The sequence below is a fragment of the Elaeis guineensis genome, chromosome 2 (assembly GCF_000442705.2).
Source record: "Elaeis guineensis isolate ETL-2024a chromosome 2, EG11, whole genome shotgun sequence".
Classification (NCBI taxonomy): Eukaryota; Viridiplantae; Streptophyta; class Magnoliopsida; order Arecales; family Arecaceae; genus Elaeis; species Elaeis guineensis.
In genome coordinates, this window is record NC_025994.2 from 5,777,691 (window position 1) to 5,799,908 (window position 22,218).

General features: G+C 35.0%; 1 protein-coding gene across 1 annotated transcript; it reads right to left on the bottom strand.

Annotated features, from left to right (window-relative positions):
- Positions 1–759: 759 nt before the first annotated feature.
- LOC140855553 (tubulin beta-5 chain-like) lies at positions 760–5,165 on the bottom strand. Its single transcript, XM_073251510.1, has 3 exons — positions 4,610–5,165; positions 1,956–2,225; positions 760–1,665 (listed from the first exon to the last, which is right to left on the bottom strand). Exons 1-3 carry the CDS (start codon positions 5,001–5,003, stop codon positions 998–1,000), a joined length of 1,332 nt encoding a protein of 443 aa, XP_073107611.1. The 5' UTR covers positions 5,004–5,165; the 3' UTR covers positions 760–997.
- Between the last annotated feature and the right edge of the window lie 17,053 nt (positions 5,166–22,218).

Sequence of the window (22,218 nt, forward strand, 5' to 3'; positions counted from 1 at the left end):
AGCAAGAGAGGAGGCTAGGAAAGTGGGAGAAGGAGAGTGGGAAAAAGGGGAGAAGAGAGAGGGAAAGAATATTACTGCCGAGCCTCGCCTTCAAACACAGTGTATCAGCTTCATCGACATCCATCGAAGAGAAGACAATCGGAGAGGGGCAACCAAAAGACCAGATAGGAGGAAAAAAAAAATTGCTTAGGGTCTCGGCTAAAGAAGAAAACCCACGAACCCGACGAAAAGAAAACGTCTCAGCTTGGGTCGAAACTCAAAATTCCTGGCTCAATTTTGAGTTCAAAAACAATAGTCAAACCAGACCAAACCCACTGATCATGACCACTTCATTCGATGCTTCTAGAATATTCTTCGAACCAGACCAGGCAAGCAAGTGGTCACCGATTAAACCGGTCAAACAGACCAGTTCGATCTGATTTTAAAAACATTGGTTTTCTGTTGTCCATGCCTGTAACATAGCATCCGCTAGAAAATGATGATCAACATATCTATCCAATGCAGCAGATCATAAATTGCTCAAATTGAAGAATTTATGCAGCCTAGTAGGATTGCCATATTGGAATTTTCCCCAGTGGTGGTCCCATGGCTGCTCCTAGACCACACAAGCATCTTGCACTCAAGGAAAATAGCAAACAAAAAAATAAGAAAAATTTATGCAACAATAGCCAATACTTGCTTATCTGATGCAGGCATAGATATTAACTTGGTAAAAAGCTAAAACATTATCATAATGACAACCAATTTCCAAACATGAGATGTCAAAATGTGTGCCTAAACAAAATCAGGACACAGGTCCATAGCACAGATTGTACAGCAAAAAGAAAGCAATGATAAAATGTAATGCTCATACAACTCCGGGCCCAGAAATCACAAGCAATACATTCATAGAGTCACAAAATGCATACAGACAGAAAAGTGTTTCTCATATCACAACATACCAAACCATGGCAAAGCAACCTGAACTGAAAATTGTCAGAAATATGTGATATAAGCCTCAGGCCATTTCTTCCTCTTCCTCTTCCTCGTACTCTTCTTCAGCTGTTGCATCCTGGTACTGCTGGTACTCAGCCACCAAATCATTCATATTGCTTTCAGCCTCGGTAAACTCCATCTCATCCATTCCCTCACCAGTGTACCAGTGCAAGAAAGCTTTCCTCCTGAACATAGCTGTGAACTGCTCACTTACCCTGCGGAACATCTCCTGGATGGAAGTTGAGTTCCCAATGAATGTGGACGCCATCTTCAGCCCCTTTGGTGGGATGTCACACACACTGGATTTGACATTGTTAGGAATCCACTCAACAAAGTAGGATGAGTTCTTGTTCTGCACATTGATCATTTGTTCATCCACTTCTTTTGTGCTCATCTTCCCACGGAACATGGCTGAAGCTGTGAGGTAGCGGCCATGCCGTGGGTCAGCAGCGCACATCATATTCTTAGCATCCCACATTTGCTGAGTCAGCTCAGGAACGGTGAGGGCACGGTACTGCTGGGAGCCTCTAGAGGTTAAAGGCGCAAACCCCACCATGAAGAAGTGAAGCCGGGGGAAAGGGATCAAGTTAACTGCAAGCTTTCTGAGGTCAGAATTGAGCTGACCTGGGAACCTTAGGCAACAGGTTACACCGCTCATGGTAGCAGAGATGAGATGATTTAGATCACCAACTGTGCCCAAGAGAAGCAAAAAAACAAGGCTTTAAGACCATCAAAGAACAAGAAATAACTATGACAGATTTATATTGTAAGCAGAATGCTCCAATCAACCAACCCGAGGTGGCAATTCACATTGGAGTTGGAAGTCTAAAGCAATCCAATACAGGATACAATAAAAAAATTATAATTCTAATTCAGCACTTTTTATCATTTCTAATTAAACCATCCAAATTCTCAAAAAATAACATCAGAGTTTGAGCAGTGAAAGAAAAAGGAAAAGAAATAAAAGAAACATGACCTACAGGTAGGAGTGGCAAGCTTGAGAGTGCGGAAGCAGATATCGTAGAGAGCTTCATTGTCAAGGACCATACATTCATCAGCATTCTCAACAAGTTGATGAACAGAAAGTGTGGCATTGTATGGCTCCACAACTGTGTCAGAGACCTTGGGTGATGGGAAAACTGAGAATGTCAACATCATCCGATCTGGGTACTCCTCTCTGATTTTAGAAATAAGAAGCGTGCCCATGCCAGATCCAGTGCCTCCTCCCAAAGAATGGCATACTTGGAATCCTGTAAAGGCAATCAAACAGATAAACAACAACATTCTTTAAAATGCTAACTGTCTATTTTTGTTATGTTTGTTGGTGGGTGGGGGGGGAGGGGCGTGCGGCACAGGGGACAAAGCAGACCACAATTGCACCATGGTGTACTAGAAAAATTTGAAAAGATAACAAAATGCACCGCATTGGCTCAAAACATTCCTTGTATATAAGAGTCAGAAACCACATTTGCTTTTCCATAATAAAAAAGGCCACATATATCTTGAGATGCATGCAACCCTTCCATACTATAATAACCTAATCGATATAAAGTCCAACTTAATCATCTAAATGCAGGAATAGCTGAAGAAGGATAAAAGAGAAACATGTCATGAGTTCATAAGGCTCTATGCATCTACAGACAGGAATAATCTGATCATGATTTACAAAGCCTCATCTGATTATGCCTTACTCTGCTCAACTAAGCTTAAATTCCTTGAAGATAGTTTCAAGCATAACTGTGTGTCCAAATCCATCTTAAAATATGCAATATTATTGCTTACTATCAAATCCCTATTTCTGAGAAGAATTACTTACCAATTCCCAAGAAATCTGAAGACCAGCATAAAAACATATGTTAAAATATATGATCACAACCTTCCTCCGAGCCACTAAATTAGTAGTCACTGCACTTTCAAACTATAGCCATTACACTCTTTGCAAGAATCTGAAACAAACGTTCAAGGGTAACAACAAAGTACCAGATGAGCTATGATAGGGGATTTCCTTTGAATCTCAGATGTTTAGTTACTAATAGGACTTTTCTGACAAATGAACATGTAAAGCAACTGTAGAAAGGCCATATCAAACCAGTAAACACAGATGCACCCATAAGATGTTGTAGTACATGCCACCTTGTATAGAAATACACACTAAAGCATGGTTTAAATACTTGATGATAAATACAAAGAACTACTATTATTATTTTGTTGTGCTCATTTTTTAATAAACTAAAGATACTGGGATTGCAATCATGGGTCAAAGAGAAAGAACATAGACACTACAAGATCACATATGTTGCGTACTTGGAAATTTAACCACCCACGCAGATCAAAGCTACCTCATGACGATCCAATACTACACATTTAAACCAATGTCCACCCAAATACTTGCAAATATAAGATATTACCAATGGACTATAAAACACACCATCAGTCCAAGATCATTAACATATTTTACCCCTTAAGTTCCATAAAAAATAATCACAATAACAGAGCAGAGTTCAGGCAAAGATCTGGACAATAAAGTACCATAAAATTTTGTATTTATATGATTGTCTACACACTCATCGATTAAACTTGCCAACCCAGATACAAAACATTGAAAAACATATGTAAGTAAGAATCTGAATCATAACAATCTCCACCCACAATTCATTTTCATCTAACCAATGAATAGAAAGACCTATACATTTTATACGTAGTTCACATCACCCTCACACCCACTTGGGGAGTTTCTATCTCCATGAAGGATGCACAAACTATAAATCTCACTCGGATGTGGATGAAAGATCTATGGTGACAGAATAGAGCTACCATAAGTTTCCAGCTGCCAACCAAAGAATAGTATTGTACCGCTCCGAAAATGGTTAAATAGCATCTCATTAACACAAAAATCACTTACCTCATAATAGACCATACAACCTAAACATTAGATGGGTTGGCCCACATCGAGATGAATCCTGGTTGGCACTTTAACATTAAAACTAAAATATGAAGATTCAACAAAGAAGAGAAATAAACATTAAAAGAAAAAATGAATCAATCAAATTAGTTTGACAAAAAATATTAGCTAGCCATAAGAAAATAGGGACGCAAAACTTCTACAATTATATATGAACTAACAATGTAAGTAAATATCAAGATTGAGCAGAGGAATAATCTAAGAAGAAGCAACTTAAAAGATCACAATGTGGAGAAAACATGAATGTCAAACTTGCAAGTCGTGATTCTTATATTATAGGCTAAGCTTCCATATAAAAGGAAATTCAGATTTCAAGAAGCAGTAATCCTGACACAATAATATCATTGCAGGCAGGATTTTTTTTTTTTTGGAAAGAACAGGATAATTAGCATTCAAATATCATATACAACAAAAACTAATATCTAAAGAAAGGATAAATTAAAGAAATATATCAAAATTCCTAATAACCTTCAATGAGACAAATAACACAAATACATCTAACCATATGTAAATTACATCGCAAAACCAAATTAACAACATATCAGATAATATGCGGAAAAATCAAAGAAAAACACATAAAAGTCTTACAAAATGCTACTAAAACGAAATCTTGAACGACATCAGCAAGAAAACGAACAGAAACCCTAGTATTCTCCATTTCAAACCACAAACCTTGCAAGCAGTCGCAGTTCTCGGCCTCCTTGCGGACCACATCAAGAACGGAGTCGATAAGCTCGGCGCCCTCGGTGTAGTGCCCCTTGGCCCAGTTGTTGCCAGCCCCAGACTGGCCGAAGACGAAGTTGTCCGGCCGGAAGATCTGGCCGAAGGGGCCGGATCTCACGGAATCCATGGTCCCGGGCTCCAGATCCATGAGCACCGCCCTGGGGACATAGCGCCCGCCGCTGGCCTCATTGTAGTAGACGTTGATACGCTCAAGCTGGAGGTCGGAGTCGCCGGAGTACTTGCCGGTGTGGTCGATCCCGTGCTCGTCGCAGATCACCTCCCAGAACTTGGCCCCGATCTGGTTCCCGCATTGCCCGCCCTGGACGTGGAGGATCTCCCTCATCTTCTCCTCCGAGCGCAGCCCTCGTCCTGTGGGTCTCCGGCTAGGATTCCGGCGAAAAGGTGGCGGCGGCGAGAGGAGGACGGGTTGGATGGGTGGGAGCGGAGGAGAGATTAGCTAGGGCTTTTATATGACGGGTGGGCGGTGTGCTCCCCAAACCCTCGCTCCCCGTTTATATCGCAGCCTATTGACTGGGTATCTCGCGCGCATGATGCGTTGGATGGGAGGGAGTGAGCACTTACGGTGAGGGGATCCAGGGAATGCTTCGCTGGAACGGACGGTCGCGAGGAAAACCGTTACGGTGTCGTTTACAGAAATGGTGTGAGTCGGCTGTACGGAAAAATGGTGTGGTCGCTCCAAGCTGGACCTCCCGTGAACCTACCTAAACTTTCACCAGTTTGAGGATAACAGCATGCACCCTAGATTTTCATTAAAAAAAAAATTATTATAATAATAAATTATAAAACCTTTCTAAGATTCAGGTCTATACAGTTACATACAATAGTTTGTAAAATTTATATTAAATTAGTTAAATGAGTGATATCAATAAAATTATCTACCTCATGTAAAAAATCAAAATCATCTTCAAAAAGAAAAAATGATGCATAATTTTTTTCGTATTTTTGAATAGATGTTATATCATTTAATGCTATTTTGATCATTTTTAAAATTTTTCTCATATGTCAATTTAGATCCCATTTAAGATTAACAGATTGATTGACACTCTGTTAGATTATGAGTTAAAGTATTAGATTAAAAATATAACTCAGGAGGATAAATATAGATTTTTTAAATTATTAAATATAAATATAATTTATCTCTAAATTTTGAAGAATTTTTGTAATTTATTTTATTTAAAAAAAGAAAAGCAAAACAGCCCAAATAGTTTGGACTCGAAAACTAGTGTTGTTGTTAGGTAATTATGTGGTCAGGATGCTCAAGTCATGCCAAAAACAAACTTTACTATTTGGTTGTAGCCCTAACAAGCTAGGTAAAGTCAGGTCAAGGCTGTAGGTGTAATTGTTGTTAATTGCTACTGGTGATTGCTTTGTGAAATGTATGAGAAGCTTATATGCTAGAGACAGTGCTTTGTGACATACTAATAATTATTGGACCAAGTACGAAAAACTTGTAATACTATGGAATTTTGTTAAAGCAAGTGGCAAAAGGTGAGGTTCGAAGGATGTTGGTCCGTGCTTCTACGTATAAATCTTAGGCTCCGGGAGTAGCATCTTGGGAGTTTTTTTTTAATTAATATAAAAAAACTTATTTATTTAAATAATTTAATTTTTAATTTATTTATCAGAATGATGAGAAATCGATAAAACGTCATTTTGAATGGCATTTTATCATGGTCATATCACCCTCTATTATTTTACGTAGATCACGTAAAAAAAATTAAAAAAAAAATATCAAATAATATGGTATTTTTAAAAATACATTTTATTTGACATTTTTTTCCTCCAAAAAAAAGATAAAAAATAAAAAAAATTAAAAAATAAATTTATAAAAAAATAAAATTTTTAATTTTGATAAAAAAAATATCATTTAAAATTAGTATCTCCATTTCAAATTATCTTTTTAAAAAAATATCTGAATAAAAATTGGTGTAAAAAAATTAAAAATATCATTAAATAAAGAATCGAAAAGAAATAGAAATTATAATTCAAAAATTATTTAAAAATTAATTTTTAAAAAATATCTCAAAAAAAATATTAAAAAATAGCATAAAATAAAAAATACCATAAAATTAATTTTTTTAAAAAATATCATTAAAGAAGAAAAAAATGAGGAAAAATTGAGAAAAAAATAAAAAATTATAATTTTAAATAAATTTTAAAAAATAAAAATTTTAATTCTAATTCAAATAAAAAAGATAATTTTAAATTATTTTATCCATTTAAAATTAATTTTTAAAAAAAATATCTAAAAAAACTTAAAAATTTAAAAAATAAAGAATACCATAAAAAAAGAAAAATAAGAAAGAAATGAGAAAAAAATAAAAATAAAAATTTTAAATTTTAAAAAATTAAAATTAAATTTTAATTCAAATAAAAATCATTATTTCAAATTAGTTTTCCCGTTTCAAATTAATTTTTAAAAAAAAATATTCAAAAAATAAAAAATTAAAAAAATAAAAGTGCCATAAAGAAGTCAAAAATTTAAAAAAATAAAAAAAATAAAAATTATAATTTTAAATTTAAAAGAAATAAAATTTTTAATTTTAATTAAAATAAAATTTTTAATTTTAGTTAAAATAAAAGACATCATTTCAAATTACTTTTCTCATTTTAAATTCATATTTTTAAAAAATATTCCAAACAAATAAAAAAATACCTCAAAAAAATTTTATAAAAGAAGAAAAAAATGGTAAAAATGAGAAAAAAATAAAAATTATAATTTTAAGTTATAAAAAAATTTAAAATTTTAATTTGAATTCAAAAAATAAAAGAAAAAAATGCCATACGAAAAGTGAAAAAAAATGTGATAAAAAATAAAAATTATAAATTAAAATTTAAAAAAAATTAAAATTTTAACTTTAATAAAAATAAAAAATATCATTTCAAATTACTTTCACCATTTCAAATTATTTTTTTAAAAAAATATCTGAAAAAAAGAAAAAAATTGGTGTAAAAAAAATAAAAAATATCATAAAAAAGAAAAAAGGAAAAGAATTGAATAGAAAAATAGAAATTATAATTCTAATTTAAAAATAAAAATTATAATTTTAAATTTAAAAAATTAAAAATTCTAATTATAATTCAAATAAAAAATGATAAAAAAATAAAATTTATAATTGTTACTTAAAAAAATTTTAACTTTAATTCAAATAAGCAATTATCATTTCAAATTACTATGCCCATTTTAAATTAATTTTATTTATTAAAAAATCACATAAAAATAAGTAAAAAAAATTAAAAAATTAAAAAACTATAAAAAAAATGGAGAAAAATGCCAAAGGGAATGGCGTTTTTGAAAATGCCATTTCCTTTGGCATTTTTGAAGCTTAAATTCCAAAAAAAAAACCCCTCTCTCCTTCTTCTCCCTCTTCTCCGGCTATCTCCAGCATTTTCTCCTCTCCGCGGCACGACGGCGACCTCCAGCGGTGGTGAGCTCTTCCTCTCTCTTTCCTCTTCCTCTCCTCTCTCCCTCTTCCTCTTCCTCTCTCTCTCCCTCTTTTTCCTTGGCCGCCGGCGACAGAGGGCCGGTGGCTGGCCGGCGCGCCCCGGCCCTCCCCTTCCCTTGGCCGGCCCCCTCCTTTCCCTCTTCCTGTCTCTCTCTCCCTCTTCTTCTCTCTCTCTCTCCCTCTTTTTCCTTGGCCACCGACGACAGAGGGCCGGCGGCGGGCCCCGGCCCCCCTTCCCTTGGCCGGCCCCCTCCTCTCCCTTTTCCTCTCTCTCTCTCCCTTTTTTTCCTTGGCCATCGACGACAGAGGGCCGGCGGCGGGTCGGCGCGCCCCGACGGCGGCCCCCCGCGGTGGGCCCCGACCCTCCCCTTCCCTTGGCCGGCCCCCTCCTCTCCCTCTTCCTCTCTCTTTCTCTCCCTCTTTTTCCTTGGTCGATGGCGACAGACGGCCGACGGCAGGTGGCGGGCCCCGACAGTAGCCCGACGGCGGCTCCCCACAGTGGGCCCCGACGGCACCCCAGCAATGGGCCACGGCAGGCCCCTGCAGCGGCCCCCTGACGACGGGCGGTGGCGGGCCTGGTGGCCTCCGACGGTGGCCGGCCCTGCGGCACCCTTCTCTTTCGATTCACGACGGCGGGCCCCGGTGGACCTCAGTGGCGAGCCCCGGTGGCCCTCCGGTGATGGGTCCGTGCAGCCCTGTGATGCCCTTCTCTTTCGATCCGCGGCGGTGGCCCTCCGATGGTGGGCCCGTACGGCCCTGCGGCACCCTTCTATTTCAGTCTTTTTAATTTTTATTTTTATCTCATTATTTTTTATTTTTTCTCATTAGATTAAGATTTATTTTAAATTTGATTCAATCATAATTTAAAAATTTTAAAATATATTACATTTCATGAAAACGTAGATCTGTCAGTTGACCAATGTAGGATATTCTACGATATCCGTATAAAATATATATTTGATTATATATTTTTGTACGGGTACCATAAAATATATACATTAGTCAATTGATTGTCCAGTTTGGACAGTTTGAAAATTGCATTTAATTCTATAGGTAATTACGTTATTCGAATAATATGTGGAGGGTTCGAAGAAATTTCGGACAGTATTTTTCTTTAGTTCTCCTCACACATTTTCAGTCGTATGGGGAGAACTAAGGAAAAATGCTATCGAAATTTTTTTTGATCCTTTTTGCGTATCATTTGATTAATGTAATTAACCTATAGAATTAATGCAATTTTGAATGGGATAGAATCTATCTGTACCTATTTGTTGATGATATGATGCATTTATTATGTAAATTTTTTGAAACAATAAAATAATTAGTAATACTATATATTTTTATTTTGATTTTGTCATAGATTTCTTTGAGAAAATGACCAGTACTCGAGTTCGTGTACTATTATATTATGATGGCATAATACAGAATGATGAAACTGGTGTGCAGTACAGTCACCCTGCAAATCGGATGATTAGAGTATCTTCATCATTATCACGTCAAGAATTATTGGACTATTTATACAGCAGTATTCCTGTAGACAAAGAAAAATATGAAATAAAATTGAAATGAAAATCTCTTAATCTGTCGGGACAGTTAATGCAGAGCAATTATATTTAGTTCCAATTGATGGCGATGAAGATGTCGAAGAAATGCTGACATTTCCTTTGAAATATATAGAATATCATTTTTGGAATTATATATTGAAAAAGAAGATGTACCGAGCTTTGGATACTATAGTCGGCTTTTAACTCAAGCGGACAATAATGTTGGGCCTTCCTCACCTTTCTAACTCCTATGGTGCAAACCGATAGTGTTGAGACCATATTTGCAGAACAACATTCCACTACTGCCGGCCCTAGTTGTCCAATTATTCAAAGTCCTATGGTGACTTCTCCTGTGTCTTCTGCTATGGTGACTTCTCCGTTGCTAGAAGTAGTGGTAAGTGCGGGAGATGACACTCATATAGGAAACGATGACTGGATAGTCGGTGGAATAAATTCTGATAATCTAGATTTTGAGTCAGATGAAAGCGAAGATGAAGACTATTGGATGGATGAGGACAGTAGCAGTAATGATGATGATGGTGAAGATGAGAATGATGATGAAGATATTCAAGCTAATATTAATGTGGGAGAACCTCAACTTCGTTTGTACGAACCTCCATAATTTTTTAATGATATAAATTTAGATGATGGTGGTTGCGTTAGTGCTGGTCGAAGATTGAACTCTGACTATCAATTTTGGGACTCCTCGATGACTGAATTTTCTAAAGGTTTAATATTTGAGAGTAAAGATTATGTAAGGAGAGTTGTTGATCTTTATCACATTATGAAGCATCGGACATACAATGTAGTTCAGTCATATTCGAAATTATGGTCCGTACGATGCACATCATCAGATAATGTTCAAAATTGTAAATGGAGGCTTCGTGCTGCATTGTTGAAAAAACATGGATATTTTCAAATCATAAAATATGAGGGTCCTCACACTCGTTTGTTTACAGGGTTGAGTCGAGACCACAAACATGTCAGTGGAAGGATGATTGACATACTAGTCTGACATATTGTTGAGAAAGATTCGATGTCAAAGTTGAAGCTATTGTGGCAGCCGTTAATGATCAATTTCAATATACAGTGTCATACAGGAAAGCATGGTATGGAAAGCAGAAGGCATTAGTTGATATTTATGGAGAATGGGAGTCATCTTATGCTAAATTACCCTATTATATGACTGCACTTCAACATGCAAATTTCAGTACAGTTGTTTCATGAATTTTTTTTCAAACTGTGAATTCCAATATCCTAATTTTAAATTATATTTTCTGAGCTTTTAAACCATCTATCCAGGGTTTTACACACTACCATCCTGTAATCAGCATTGATGGCATGCACTTGTATGAAAAGTTTAAAGGTAAGATGTTAATTGCAACAGGAATTGATGCAGAGAATGGATATTTTCATTAGCATATGTAATTATGGATGAGGAGACGACTGCAAGTTGGAGTTGGTTTCTTTTTCAGCTCAGAACACATATCGTCAAAGATAGAAATGGAATATGCTTAATTTCTGACAGGCATCTAAGTATATTAAATCCATCGTAGATGAGTCTATTGGATGGAGTCCACTACGTGCCTATCACTGATACTGCTTAAAACATATCTGCAGTAATTTCAATACTCATTTTAAAAATATGTAGCTAAAAGAGCAGTATGGCAAGCAGGAAGCGCTCATCAAGTTCGCAAGTTTAACTTTATCATGGATAGGATCAGAACAGTGAATGAAGAGGCTTGGAGCTGGTTGTCCAAGATTGTCACGTTCCTGGCCCGAGATGTGAGCAGGAGGTGCGGCAACTGCCGCATACTTATGAAGAACTCTCTCCATAAGCATGCAAGGCATCTCATCACGATATCAATGCATCACAGCAGAATAAATTCAAATAATTATTATTCAACTTTAATTCAAGTAATTAAATCAAATATCTTACATCCAATAAAATTTTACTAAAAATAAAATAATAGATCTAAGTTCAATGAAGTTGATAATGCTAAATTTCGTCTCTAAAAGCTCTATCTCAATATTTTTTTCCCATGCTCGTAATTAATTATCTGAATCTAAAAAATAGAAAGAAAGGTAATGAGCTAGACAGCCCAGTAAGTAACAAATATCTCAACTAGATATTTCAGATATTATATAATTTTCAAGAACAATGCTGCAAATAAATATATTTCATGCTGATTTTATACAAATCCAATCTTTTCAAATATTCACATATCATAAATCCGATTCGATTCAAAACACTAGTAACTCAACAGCCTCGACTATGACCAACGTTTAACCTTCATTGACGGGGTCCACTGAATACCAACACACAACCCCCACTGGTAGGGTCCACAAACACTAACTCACAATCCCCACTGACAGGGTCCACTAAATACCAGTGCATAACCCTCACTGACAGGGTCCACTGAGTACCAACGTATAATCTCCATTGGCGGGGCCCACTGAAACATAGTTAGGCTGAGAGCATAAATCCGATTTGTATCAAAACACTTTTGTATCATAACATATCATAATTTTTCACTGAACATGTGCATAATCGATGAACCATAATATTTCAAAAGTACTTTTCTTTCAAAACATAATTTCATAAATCATGCATAATTTTAAAAAATAATTATTTATTTTCAGAATAAATATGAAATATCTCGAGAAGATGATTCATTACTTACTTTTCACAGAGCACTGAATGAACAGATTGACTAACTTCTAAAAGATTCTTCAGTGCCTATTATCCAAAATTATATTCTTACATTAATTTTAATTCAAAATTAAATCTAAACAAATCCCATATCAAAATCCCACTTGGAATCGGACTCCTTCCTAAACTCGATCAAAATCATCAAAATGAAGCCTTTCACTACGCTAATCTTAGAAGGATAACTTTGGAAAGAGAAATCCATCAAGAGAGAGAAACAATTTAGAGAAAGAAAATTCTAGAGAGAAAAGTAGAGAGAAAATCTAATTTTAGAGAGAGAAAGTAAGGGTTCAGACTGAAGGAAGAGAGAGAAGAGAGAGAAACTCTCTCTCATTTTTATTTTATTATTTATTTTCTTTTCTTTTCCTTTTTCTTTTCTTTTTCCTTTTTCTTTTTTTTTTTCTTTTTATTTTCTTTTTCCTTTTTCCTTTTCTTTTTCTTTTTTCTTCCTTCTTCTACTTCTTCCCATGGCCTCCCCTGGGTGAAAAAAAATGAAACAGGGGACTGAATGGTCCCCTCATACAGTTGGCCGACCGACGATCGGCCGGCACGGGAATGGCCGACAGTCGGAGGAGAGCGCACCGCCATCCTAAGGGACCCAAACCGGTGGCCGGCGACGACCACCGACGTCCGAAAATCAAAAAAAAATTGAAACCTCTCCCACGATAAAATCCGACAATTTCGATCACCGACGAACATGCACACCGGCATGGGAAGAAAGGGAGAGAAGAGAGGAAGAGAATCACATGCTTACCTCGAGCTCCGGCGACCTCTCCGGCGAGAAATTGCGGCGGGCACGGTGATGGTTTCTGCGAGAAATTTTTGGTGATCTTCACCGTTTCGCTCCAGGATTCTTTGGTAGGAAGAAGGGAGAAGGGTCTCCCCCTTAAATAGAGCTGGAGGAGAGGAGTTTGACTCCTCTTCGATGAGGTTTCGGACTTCGATTAGGAGCCGATCAAGAGAAGAAGACTCCCGCAGGGAGTCTTCTTCATTTTTTTTTTATGGGCTGGGTTTAAGGCCCAATGGGCTGGATGTTACATTCTTTCCTCCTAAAAATAAATTTCATCCTCAAAATTTTTCTTATCTGTCACCATTGCATTGGAAGCTGTGCATTCTGTTGAGTAAGCGCATAAACTCTTCTCTGGGTTTTAAAAATCTATCCACCACCTTTATTTTGTTCTTCATAAGTTCTTTGACCAACTTGATTTTCAGTATTTAGCGGGCAGCTAGCAATTTTATGATCCATCTGACCACATTTAAAACAAGCACCTGTATTCTAATGGCAATCTTTGTATGCATGATTTTTGCCACATCTGGAGCACTGCTCACCATCAATCTGTTGAGTCTTATTATCTATTGCTCCCTTAGCTGAACTTTTGATGTTTTTATTATTCTACCCTTGTGTATCATTTGATTTTACTCTCTTTCTTTGTTTTCATTTCCTTTCCATGCATTCTTCATTGACTTCTCTTTCAATTATCAGTGTTTTGTTTACCACATTTGCATAAGTTGTCAATTCATATGGAACCACTTGTTTTTGAATCTCAGTTCTCAGTCCCATCTCAAACTTGTGAACATGTTTTTACTCACCATCCACTAATCTCGGAGCAAATTTTGCTAACTCTGTAAATTTTGCTTCATATTCAGTCACACTCATACCCTTTTGCTTCAAATAAATAAACTCTTGCTCTTTCTGGATCCTTATACTCCGAGAAAAATATTGATCGTAGAATGTAATCCGAAATCTTTTCCAGGTAAGTATTTCGCCGTCTTGTTCATACTTACGCTGTAGTCGCTGACACCAATTGTATGCTTCTTCTTGTAGTAAATAAGCTGCATATCGAATCTTTTCTTCATCACGACACTCTTGGACAGTGAAGGCCTTCTCCATCTCCATTATCCAGTTATCAGCCTTCAAAGGTTCAGTAGTCCCCTTGAAAGCTGGAGGAGCAAGCTTTTTAAATTCTGAAATATTGTTCCATTATACAGATTGCTCTCCATGTGGTGGTGGATGTTGATGTTGTTGTGTATCTCGTTGTATTTGCTGTTGTTCAAGCATTTGCTGCTGTATTTGTTGTTGCATTTGTACTATCCCGATTAGGGTCTGCATTAACTGAACCATATCCGGTACCTGACGTGCTCTTGAAGTACTCCCATTAGGATTTACGACTCCCTCCTCCTGAGGGGTGCCACTGGTCAGATGGGGAGTACTACCATCCCGTGGTTGTGATGTCTCTCTTGCAATTCCTTGAGTAGTTCTTGTCATTCTACGGGGAGGCATAATAACCTTGTAATAGTAAAACCTTATTAGATTCATTTATCTATTTGTTAAGATGGGTTTATTATGATGCTCATACTTTAACGTCCCAATATTTCTAATGTCTACCCACCTACACTCATACTATGTCTAATTCTATGCGTTATAATTTATCCACTTATGCTCTGATACCATATTAATTGTCATGCCCCTGGCCTGAGATAGCGAGCAGGAGGTCGCGACAACCACCGCATACTTATGAAGAACTTTCTCCATAAGCATGCAAGGTATCTCATCATCAATGCATCATAGTGGAATAAATTCAAATAATTATTATTCAACTTTAATTTAAGTAATTAAATCAAATATCTTACATCCAATAAAATTTTATTAAAAATAAAATAATAGATCTAAGTTCAATGAAGTTGACAATGCTAAATCTCTCCTCTAAAAATTCTGTCCCAATATTTCTTCCTGCGCTCGCAATTAATTATCTGAATCTGAAAAATAGAAAGAAAGATAATGAGCTAGACAGCCCAGTAAGTAATAAATATCTCAACTAGATATTTCAGATATTATATAATTTTCAAGAACAATGCTGCAAATAAATATATTTCATGCTGATTTTATACAAATCCAATCTTTTCAAATATTCACATATCATAAATTCGATTCGATTCAAAACACTCGTAACTCAACAGCCTCGACTATGACCAACGTTTAACCCCCATTGGCAGGGTCCACTGAATACCAGCGCACAACTCCCACTGGCAGGGTCCACAAACACTAGTGCACAACCTTCACTGGCAGGGTCCACTAAATACTAGCGCACAACTCTCACTGGCAGGGTCCACTGAGTACCAACATATAATCTCCATTGGCGGGGCCCACTGAAATATAGTTAGGCTGAAAGCATAAATCCGATCTGTATCAAAATACTTTTGTATCATAACATATCATAATTTTTCACTGAACATGTGCATAATCGACGAACCATAATATTTCAAAAGTATTTTTCTTTCAAAATATAATTTCATAAATCATACATAATTTCAAAAATAATTATTTATTTTTAGAATAAATATGCAATATCTTGAGAAGATGATTCATTACTTACCTTTCACAGAGCACTAAATGAACAGATCGACTAACTTTTAAAAGATTCTTCAGTGCCTATTATCTAAAATTATATTCTTACATTAATTTTAATTCAAAATTAAATCTAAACAAATCCAAAATCAAAACTCCATTTGGAATCGGACTCTTCCCTAAACTCAATCAAAATCATCAAAATGAAGCCTTTCACTACGCTAATCTTAGAATGATAACTTTGGAAAGAGAAATCCATCAAGAGAGAGAACAATCTAGAGAGAGAAAATTTAGAGAGAAAATAGAGAGAGAAAGTCCAATTCTAGAGAGAGAAAGTAAGGGTTCAGACTGAAGGAGAGAAGAGAGAGAAACTCTCTCTCATTTTTATTTTATTATTTATTTATTTTTTTTCTTTTCTTTTCTTTTTCTTTCTTTTTTTCTTTTTTCTTTTTTTTTTTTTTTTTTCTTTTCTTTTTCCTTTTTCTTTTCTTTTTCTTTTTTCTTCCTTCTTCTACTTCTTCCCGTGGCCTCCCTGGGTGAAAAAAAATGAAACAGGGACCGAATGGTCCCCTCATACATTGGCCGACCGACGATCGGTCGGCACGAGAATGGCGGTCGGAGGAGAGCGCACCGCCATCCCAAGGGTCCCAAACCGATGGCCGGCGACGACCACCGACGTCCGAAAAAAAAAAAAAACTGAAACCTCTCCCATGATAAAATCGGTGATCATCCGACGAGCGTGCACACCGGCACGGAAAGGAAGGGAGAGAAGAGAGGAAGAGAACCACATGCTTACCTCGAGCTCCGACGACCTCTCCGATGAGGAATTGCGGCGGGCACGATGATGGTTTCCACGAGCAATTTCCGACGATCTTCGCCGTTTCGCTCCAGGATTCTTTGGTAGGAAGAAGGAGAAGGGTCTCCCCCTTAAATAGAGCCAGAGGAGAGGAGTTTGACTCCTCTTCGATGAGATTTTGGACTCCGATTAGGAGCCGGTTAGGAGAAGAAGACTCCCTGCGGGAGTCTTCTTCATTTTTTTTTATGGGCTGGGTTTAAGGCCCAATGGGCCGGATGTTACAGAGATAGAAAAGGAGAAGTGGATGTTGGGACATGATGATGGCCTGCGCTATGGTGTCTTAACTATAAATTTATCTGAGATTTTTAACAGTATTTTACAAGGAGCTAGAAATGTGTCAATTACAGCTTGTGTTCAAATGATATTTTATCGTCTTGTAAAATACTTCAATATGAGATATGCCCAAGCTTTGAGATATGTAGAAGAGAATTCAAATAATCTTTTTACTCCTCATGTTGCAATTAAGATTGCTGAAGATCAAGTTAAAGCTAACCAGCATCGAGTAACAGCATTCAACCTTCAAAGAGATATATATGAAGTGCTTACGAGGAGAGCAAGCGCAAAGTTACGAGGTGGAAAAAATTTTCATACTATTACGTTAGCTGAAAGAAAATATTCTTGTGGAAAGTGAAGCATGTACAAATATCCATGTTCACACGTTTTAGCTGTGTCAAGAAATTGCTGTATATTTTAGTGGTTTTGTGGATGATGTATATACAATTACAGCATATATGAATGCTTGGAGCAGTGACTTTAATCCATTACCACATAAAGATTATTGGATGCATACACATATGTTCAAATGTATTCTTGATCATCATCATTTGAGATCCAAGCAGAAAGTTAGACCAAAGTCAACAAGACTACGAAATGAGATGGATGATAGGTAAATAAAAAGTAAGAACCACTATAGCATTTGTAAGGAACAGGGTCATGACTGCCGTCGCTGTCCTAAGATACTTCAACACACTTCAACTTCAAGCAATGAAAAAAATTAAAAGCTCCGAAGATATATTTTCGTCATTGTTTTATGTATTTCTGTGAGATTGTATTTGAATATACGTGTTTAATATCTTGAGATGAACTGAATTTTGTGTTTAAGTTGTATTATATGACAATATTGTGTTTAAAATATATTTCTCATAAAATGAATGGCTATTATATCATATTTCTTATTTTTTAATATACTTGTGATAATATCATTATTTTAGATTCATTAGTGTATTATGGCTTACGATCTGCGGTATCCCGATCCTCGAGATAACAGTATTCTTACATTGCAGGAGCACCATCGATCACAAACTATTTTAGATGACGGCGTAAGCATTCCAATCCTATTTACTATTTAAATTTTTTTTAAAAAAATCATATACATTATCTAATTATTATATTTTATTGCAGGAGCCCAGACACCTTCATCTACGATGATCTGATACTGACTTCTGGAGGACAAAGGACATCCCATATATAGATGGACGTTATCTTGGATATCTTGGATTCTATGGAGTATATCAGATCGGTCATATATAGATGGACGTTGGTCTTATTACTGCTTTGCTTGAGAGATAGCGTCTAGAGACACACACATTTCATCTTCCATTTGGTGAGGCGACTATCACTTTACAGGATGTCAGTATCCTTACTAGACTATCAGTTAATGGCGATCCAGTTACCGGAGTTGACCCACGCTTACCATTCTGGAGTGGCAGGCTTTGTGCTTGCGATTGCTAGGATTTGAGCCCAACGCATACTTTTTCGATCATTCATGACTCAGGATTGAGTGTTTGGATGATCGTTATCGATATTTTCATATTGCGGATGATGCACCAGAGGAGATGGTGCAGCAGTATGTTAGAGGTCAGGTGCTACGATTGTTAGGTGGTGTCCTGTTATCCGATACTTCATCGAATAAGATGAAGTTGATGTTTTTGCCATTATTAGAGGATTTAGACTTTGCTCGTAGACTCATTTGGGGCAGTGCAGTACTAGCTTGCCTGTACAGAGCTATGTGTCAGGGTTCTTATGCTGATCAGAGCGAGATTGGTGGTTATCTTGTATTATTACAGATATGTGAATTAAAAATTTTTATTTTTAATATTCAATTATATTCCAAACATTGGATATATCATGTATGATTTTTTTGAAATTTGCATATTTGGGTATGGGAGCGTATGCCGACTATCAGTCCATTACGACGACAGTTGCTCGAGATGCCATTAGAGCAGCATCATCCTGATATTCCATTCAGGTTGGACGGACCATTGGGATATAGGTATAAAAATATTATTTTTTTATTTGAAAATTACTGTTTTAAATTCGATAAAATTTATTTAACATAAGTAGATTGTGAAACAGATAGAACGTTGTATTCAACGTTCATCACGTATTGACGAGAGTGGCACGAATTTATAGGTGCCAATTAGATACATTAGTTGATACATATAGACGGATAAATTCTGAATTTTTTACAAATATCATTTTACAGTATTCATAATCTATTAAAATTTTAGCTTACTAATTTTTTTTATTTTAACTCTATCAGTTTTTGTGGGAGCCATATACAGGTAAGATATTGGCTATATTGCCGCAGATGTGTACAGTTGGACATGATATATGGACTGCTAGGGTGCCACTTATTTATTTTGATGTGGTAGAGTGACATCTTTCCTATCGTATCCTACGGCAGTTTGGTCAGATTCAGGGTATCCCAGAGTAGTTTGATACCAGCCAGGGACTTCATCATATTGATCGACGAGGGAGAGATCGTATTGACTGGCGTATCAGACATGCAGAGTACATCGATATTTGGGATGCACATCGAGATCACATTGTTCATGGTGATCCCATTTTGAGAGGTCGTTCATATACCGATGACTACATGGCTTGATTTTTTAGCATTACAGTGCGAGTCATTGGACAGCCTCGGTATGCAGTTTTCGGATACGAAGATGAGAGTTCTGCTGTACGTCTTTTGGTAAAACTATGAAAATTAGTTTATGTTGTTTGTGTTAAATTTTTATTTTATATTTTACAATATATTGACTGTTTTATTTTTATTTTGTAGACTAATTCTATGTCGGATCTTGTGTTGGACGCTCGTCGTGCTTTATCTACGACTGATGAGGACGAACGGATTCGGATACTGCGTGAGATAGAGTGAACAAGTTCCAAAATATTGGTGGCGATTGGTGTTGATCCATATAACTGTGCGCTTTGGTGTGGAGCAGCCGATGCGCCAGATATGAGATATACGCCGTCACCATATATTCCATATATGTCATCACTGCATATTCTGCAGATGTCATCACTACATGCTGCACAGATGCCACCGCTTTTTGATCCACAGATGGCAGCGCCTTCTTCTTCCTACATCCCCCAGATGACATCACCGGATACCAGTTGGCCATATGAGTATGATACTTTCTTTTCAGGCCCATCCGTGTATCCAGATGAGAGGGTTGAGTGGGTCGCTCAGTCCGTAGATGATCCGACAGCATCCGTTATTCCTGAGCAGCATGACTAGCAGACCTCCTCCACTGATATAGGGGAGGAGCCATCACAGCAGGAGCAGGAGCAACCGTTGAGGACCTTCCTGAGAAGGTCCAAGCGACCACGGGCACCACAATGTCTTTATGGGATTTAATCTTTTTTAGATTTGTACTTAGTATTTTTGAAACTTTTATTGTACTATTTTTTATACGCTTGACATTTTTATTCTATTTAATATTATTAATTATTAATTTTATTTTATATTATATAATTTCAAGTGATCGGATATTATGCTTTGTGAATATGGTTACACATACTCTAATATGTCTCAGAACATTAGGAGAGAAAAAGTTATGCTAAAAAGACTATAGAAATTATAATATAAATAATAATAGTATATCAGATAATTTAATTATGAGATGAATCGGACCGCACTGGTACATCTCGATCTGGTACGGGCACAAACAGCTACGTACAGTGCGGTATTGAAAAAAAATTTGAATTAAAATTTTTATTTTTTTAAATTTAAAATTATAATTTTTAATTTTTCTCATTTTTTTGATATTTTTCTTTTTTATGATATTTTTTATTTTTTTAACCCCCACAAATTTTTTTGGGATATTTTTTTTAAAAAAATTAATTTTAAATAAAAAAAATAATTTAAAATTATGTTTTTTATTTGATTTAACATTTGAATTTTTATTTTTTCCTCATTTTTTTTTCATTTTTTACTTCTTTATTTGGAATATTTTTTAAAAAAAATAATTTGAAATGGAAAAAGTAATTTGAAATGGTATTTTTTATTTTAATTAAAATTAAAAATTTTATTTTTTTAAATTAAAAATTATAATTTTTATTTTTTTCTCTATTTTTAAATATTTTGCTTTTTTATGGCACTATTTTTTATTTTTTTTGACATATTTTTTTAAAAAAAAATAATTTGAAATGGGGAAAATAATTTGAAATGATGGTTTTTATTTGAATTTAAAAAAAAAATTATTTTTTTAATTCAAAATTATAATTTTTATTTGGCTCTCATTTTTTTTATGATATTTTTTATTTTTTATTTTTTTAAGATTTTTTTGAGATATTTTTAAAAAAATAAATTTTATATGGATAAAATAATTTAAAATTATCTTTTTTATTTGAATTAAAATTAAAATTATTATTTTAAAATTTTTATTTTATAAATTTTTTTTCTATTTTTAAAATTTTTATTTTTATTTTTAAAATAATTTTAATTTTAATTTTTCAAATAAAATAATTTTTATTTTTAAAAAATTAAAATTTTTAATTTTTTAATTTTTTTCTTCTTTTATGATATTTTTTTAAAAAAATTAATTTGAAAAGGAGATTGTAATTAAAATTAAAATTTTTATTTTCTTAAATTTTAGAATTATAATTTCTATTTCTTAAAATTTTTAATGGTATTTTTAATTTTTTTTTACACCAATTTTTTTCAGATATTTTTTTTAAAAAGATAATTTGAAATGGAGATACTAATTTTAAATGATAATTTTTATTTTTATCAAAATTAAAATTTTTATTTTTTATAAATTTAAATTTAATTTTTTTTTTTTACCTTTTTTTTCTTTTTTTTGGGGGGGGAAATAAAAATGTCAAATAATATGGCGTTTTTAAAAATACCATATTTTTTATATTTTTATTTTTAATTTATTTTTTTTTTACGTGGTCTACGTGGAAAATAAGGGGTGACGTGGCCATGATAAAATGTCATTCAAAATAGTATTTTACCGACTTTGCATCATTTTGATAAATAAGTTAAAAATCAAATTATTTAAATAAATAATTTTTTTTATATTAATTAGGAAAAGAACTCAGCATCTTGGCCTATCCAGGAACTTCTATTCCATCCTAAGTAGAAAAAAACATGACAACTTGCAATGATGTGACCCACACTTTTTAAGTTGAGCCCTTGATAACGATAATAAACTGGGTTGATTCATGGCTTATGAATGTGATGGATTCTGATAAAGGAGTTAATGGATGATTGTGATATCAACAGTGTGGAATATGTAGTAAAATTTTTTGTATGATTCTGACATCGATGAATGGATGATTGTGATAACATCAGTGTACTTTTGGTGTAAGTGGGGCTCCTCCCTATCCCAGCAAAGAAAAGGAA

Bases quoted from the DNA above. Each gene is read 5' to 3' on its own strand.
- LOC140855553 (XM_073251510.1), bottom strand. From the start codon at position 5,003: ATGAGGGAGATCCTCCACGTCCAGGGCGGGCAATGCGGGAACCAGATC. The intron at 2,226-4,609 runs GTTTGTGGTTTG...TTGCCTTTACAG, and splicing joins GAACTGCGACTGCTTGCAAG to GATTCCAAGTATGCCATTCT. The intron at 1,666-1,955 runs GTAGGTCATGTT...TCTTGGGCACAG, and splicing joins CAAGCTTGCCACTCCTACCT to TTGGTGATCTAAATCATCTC.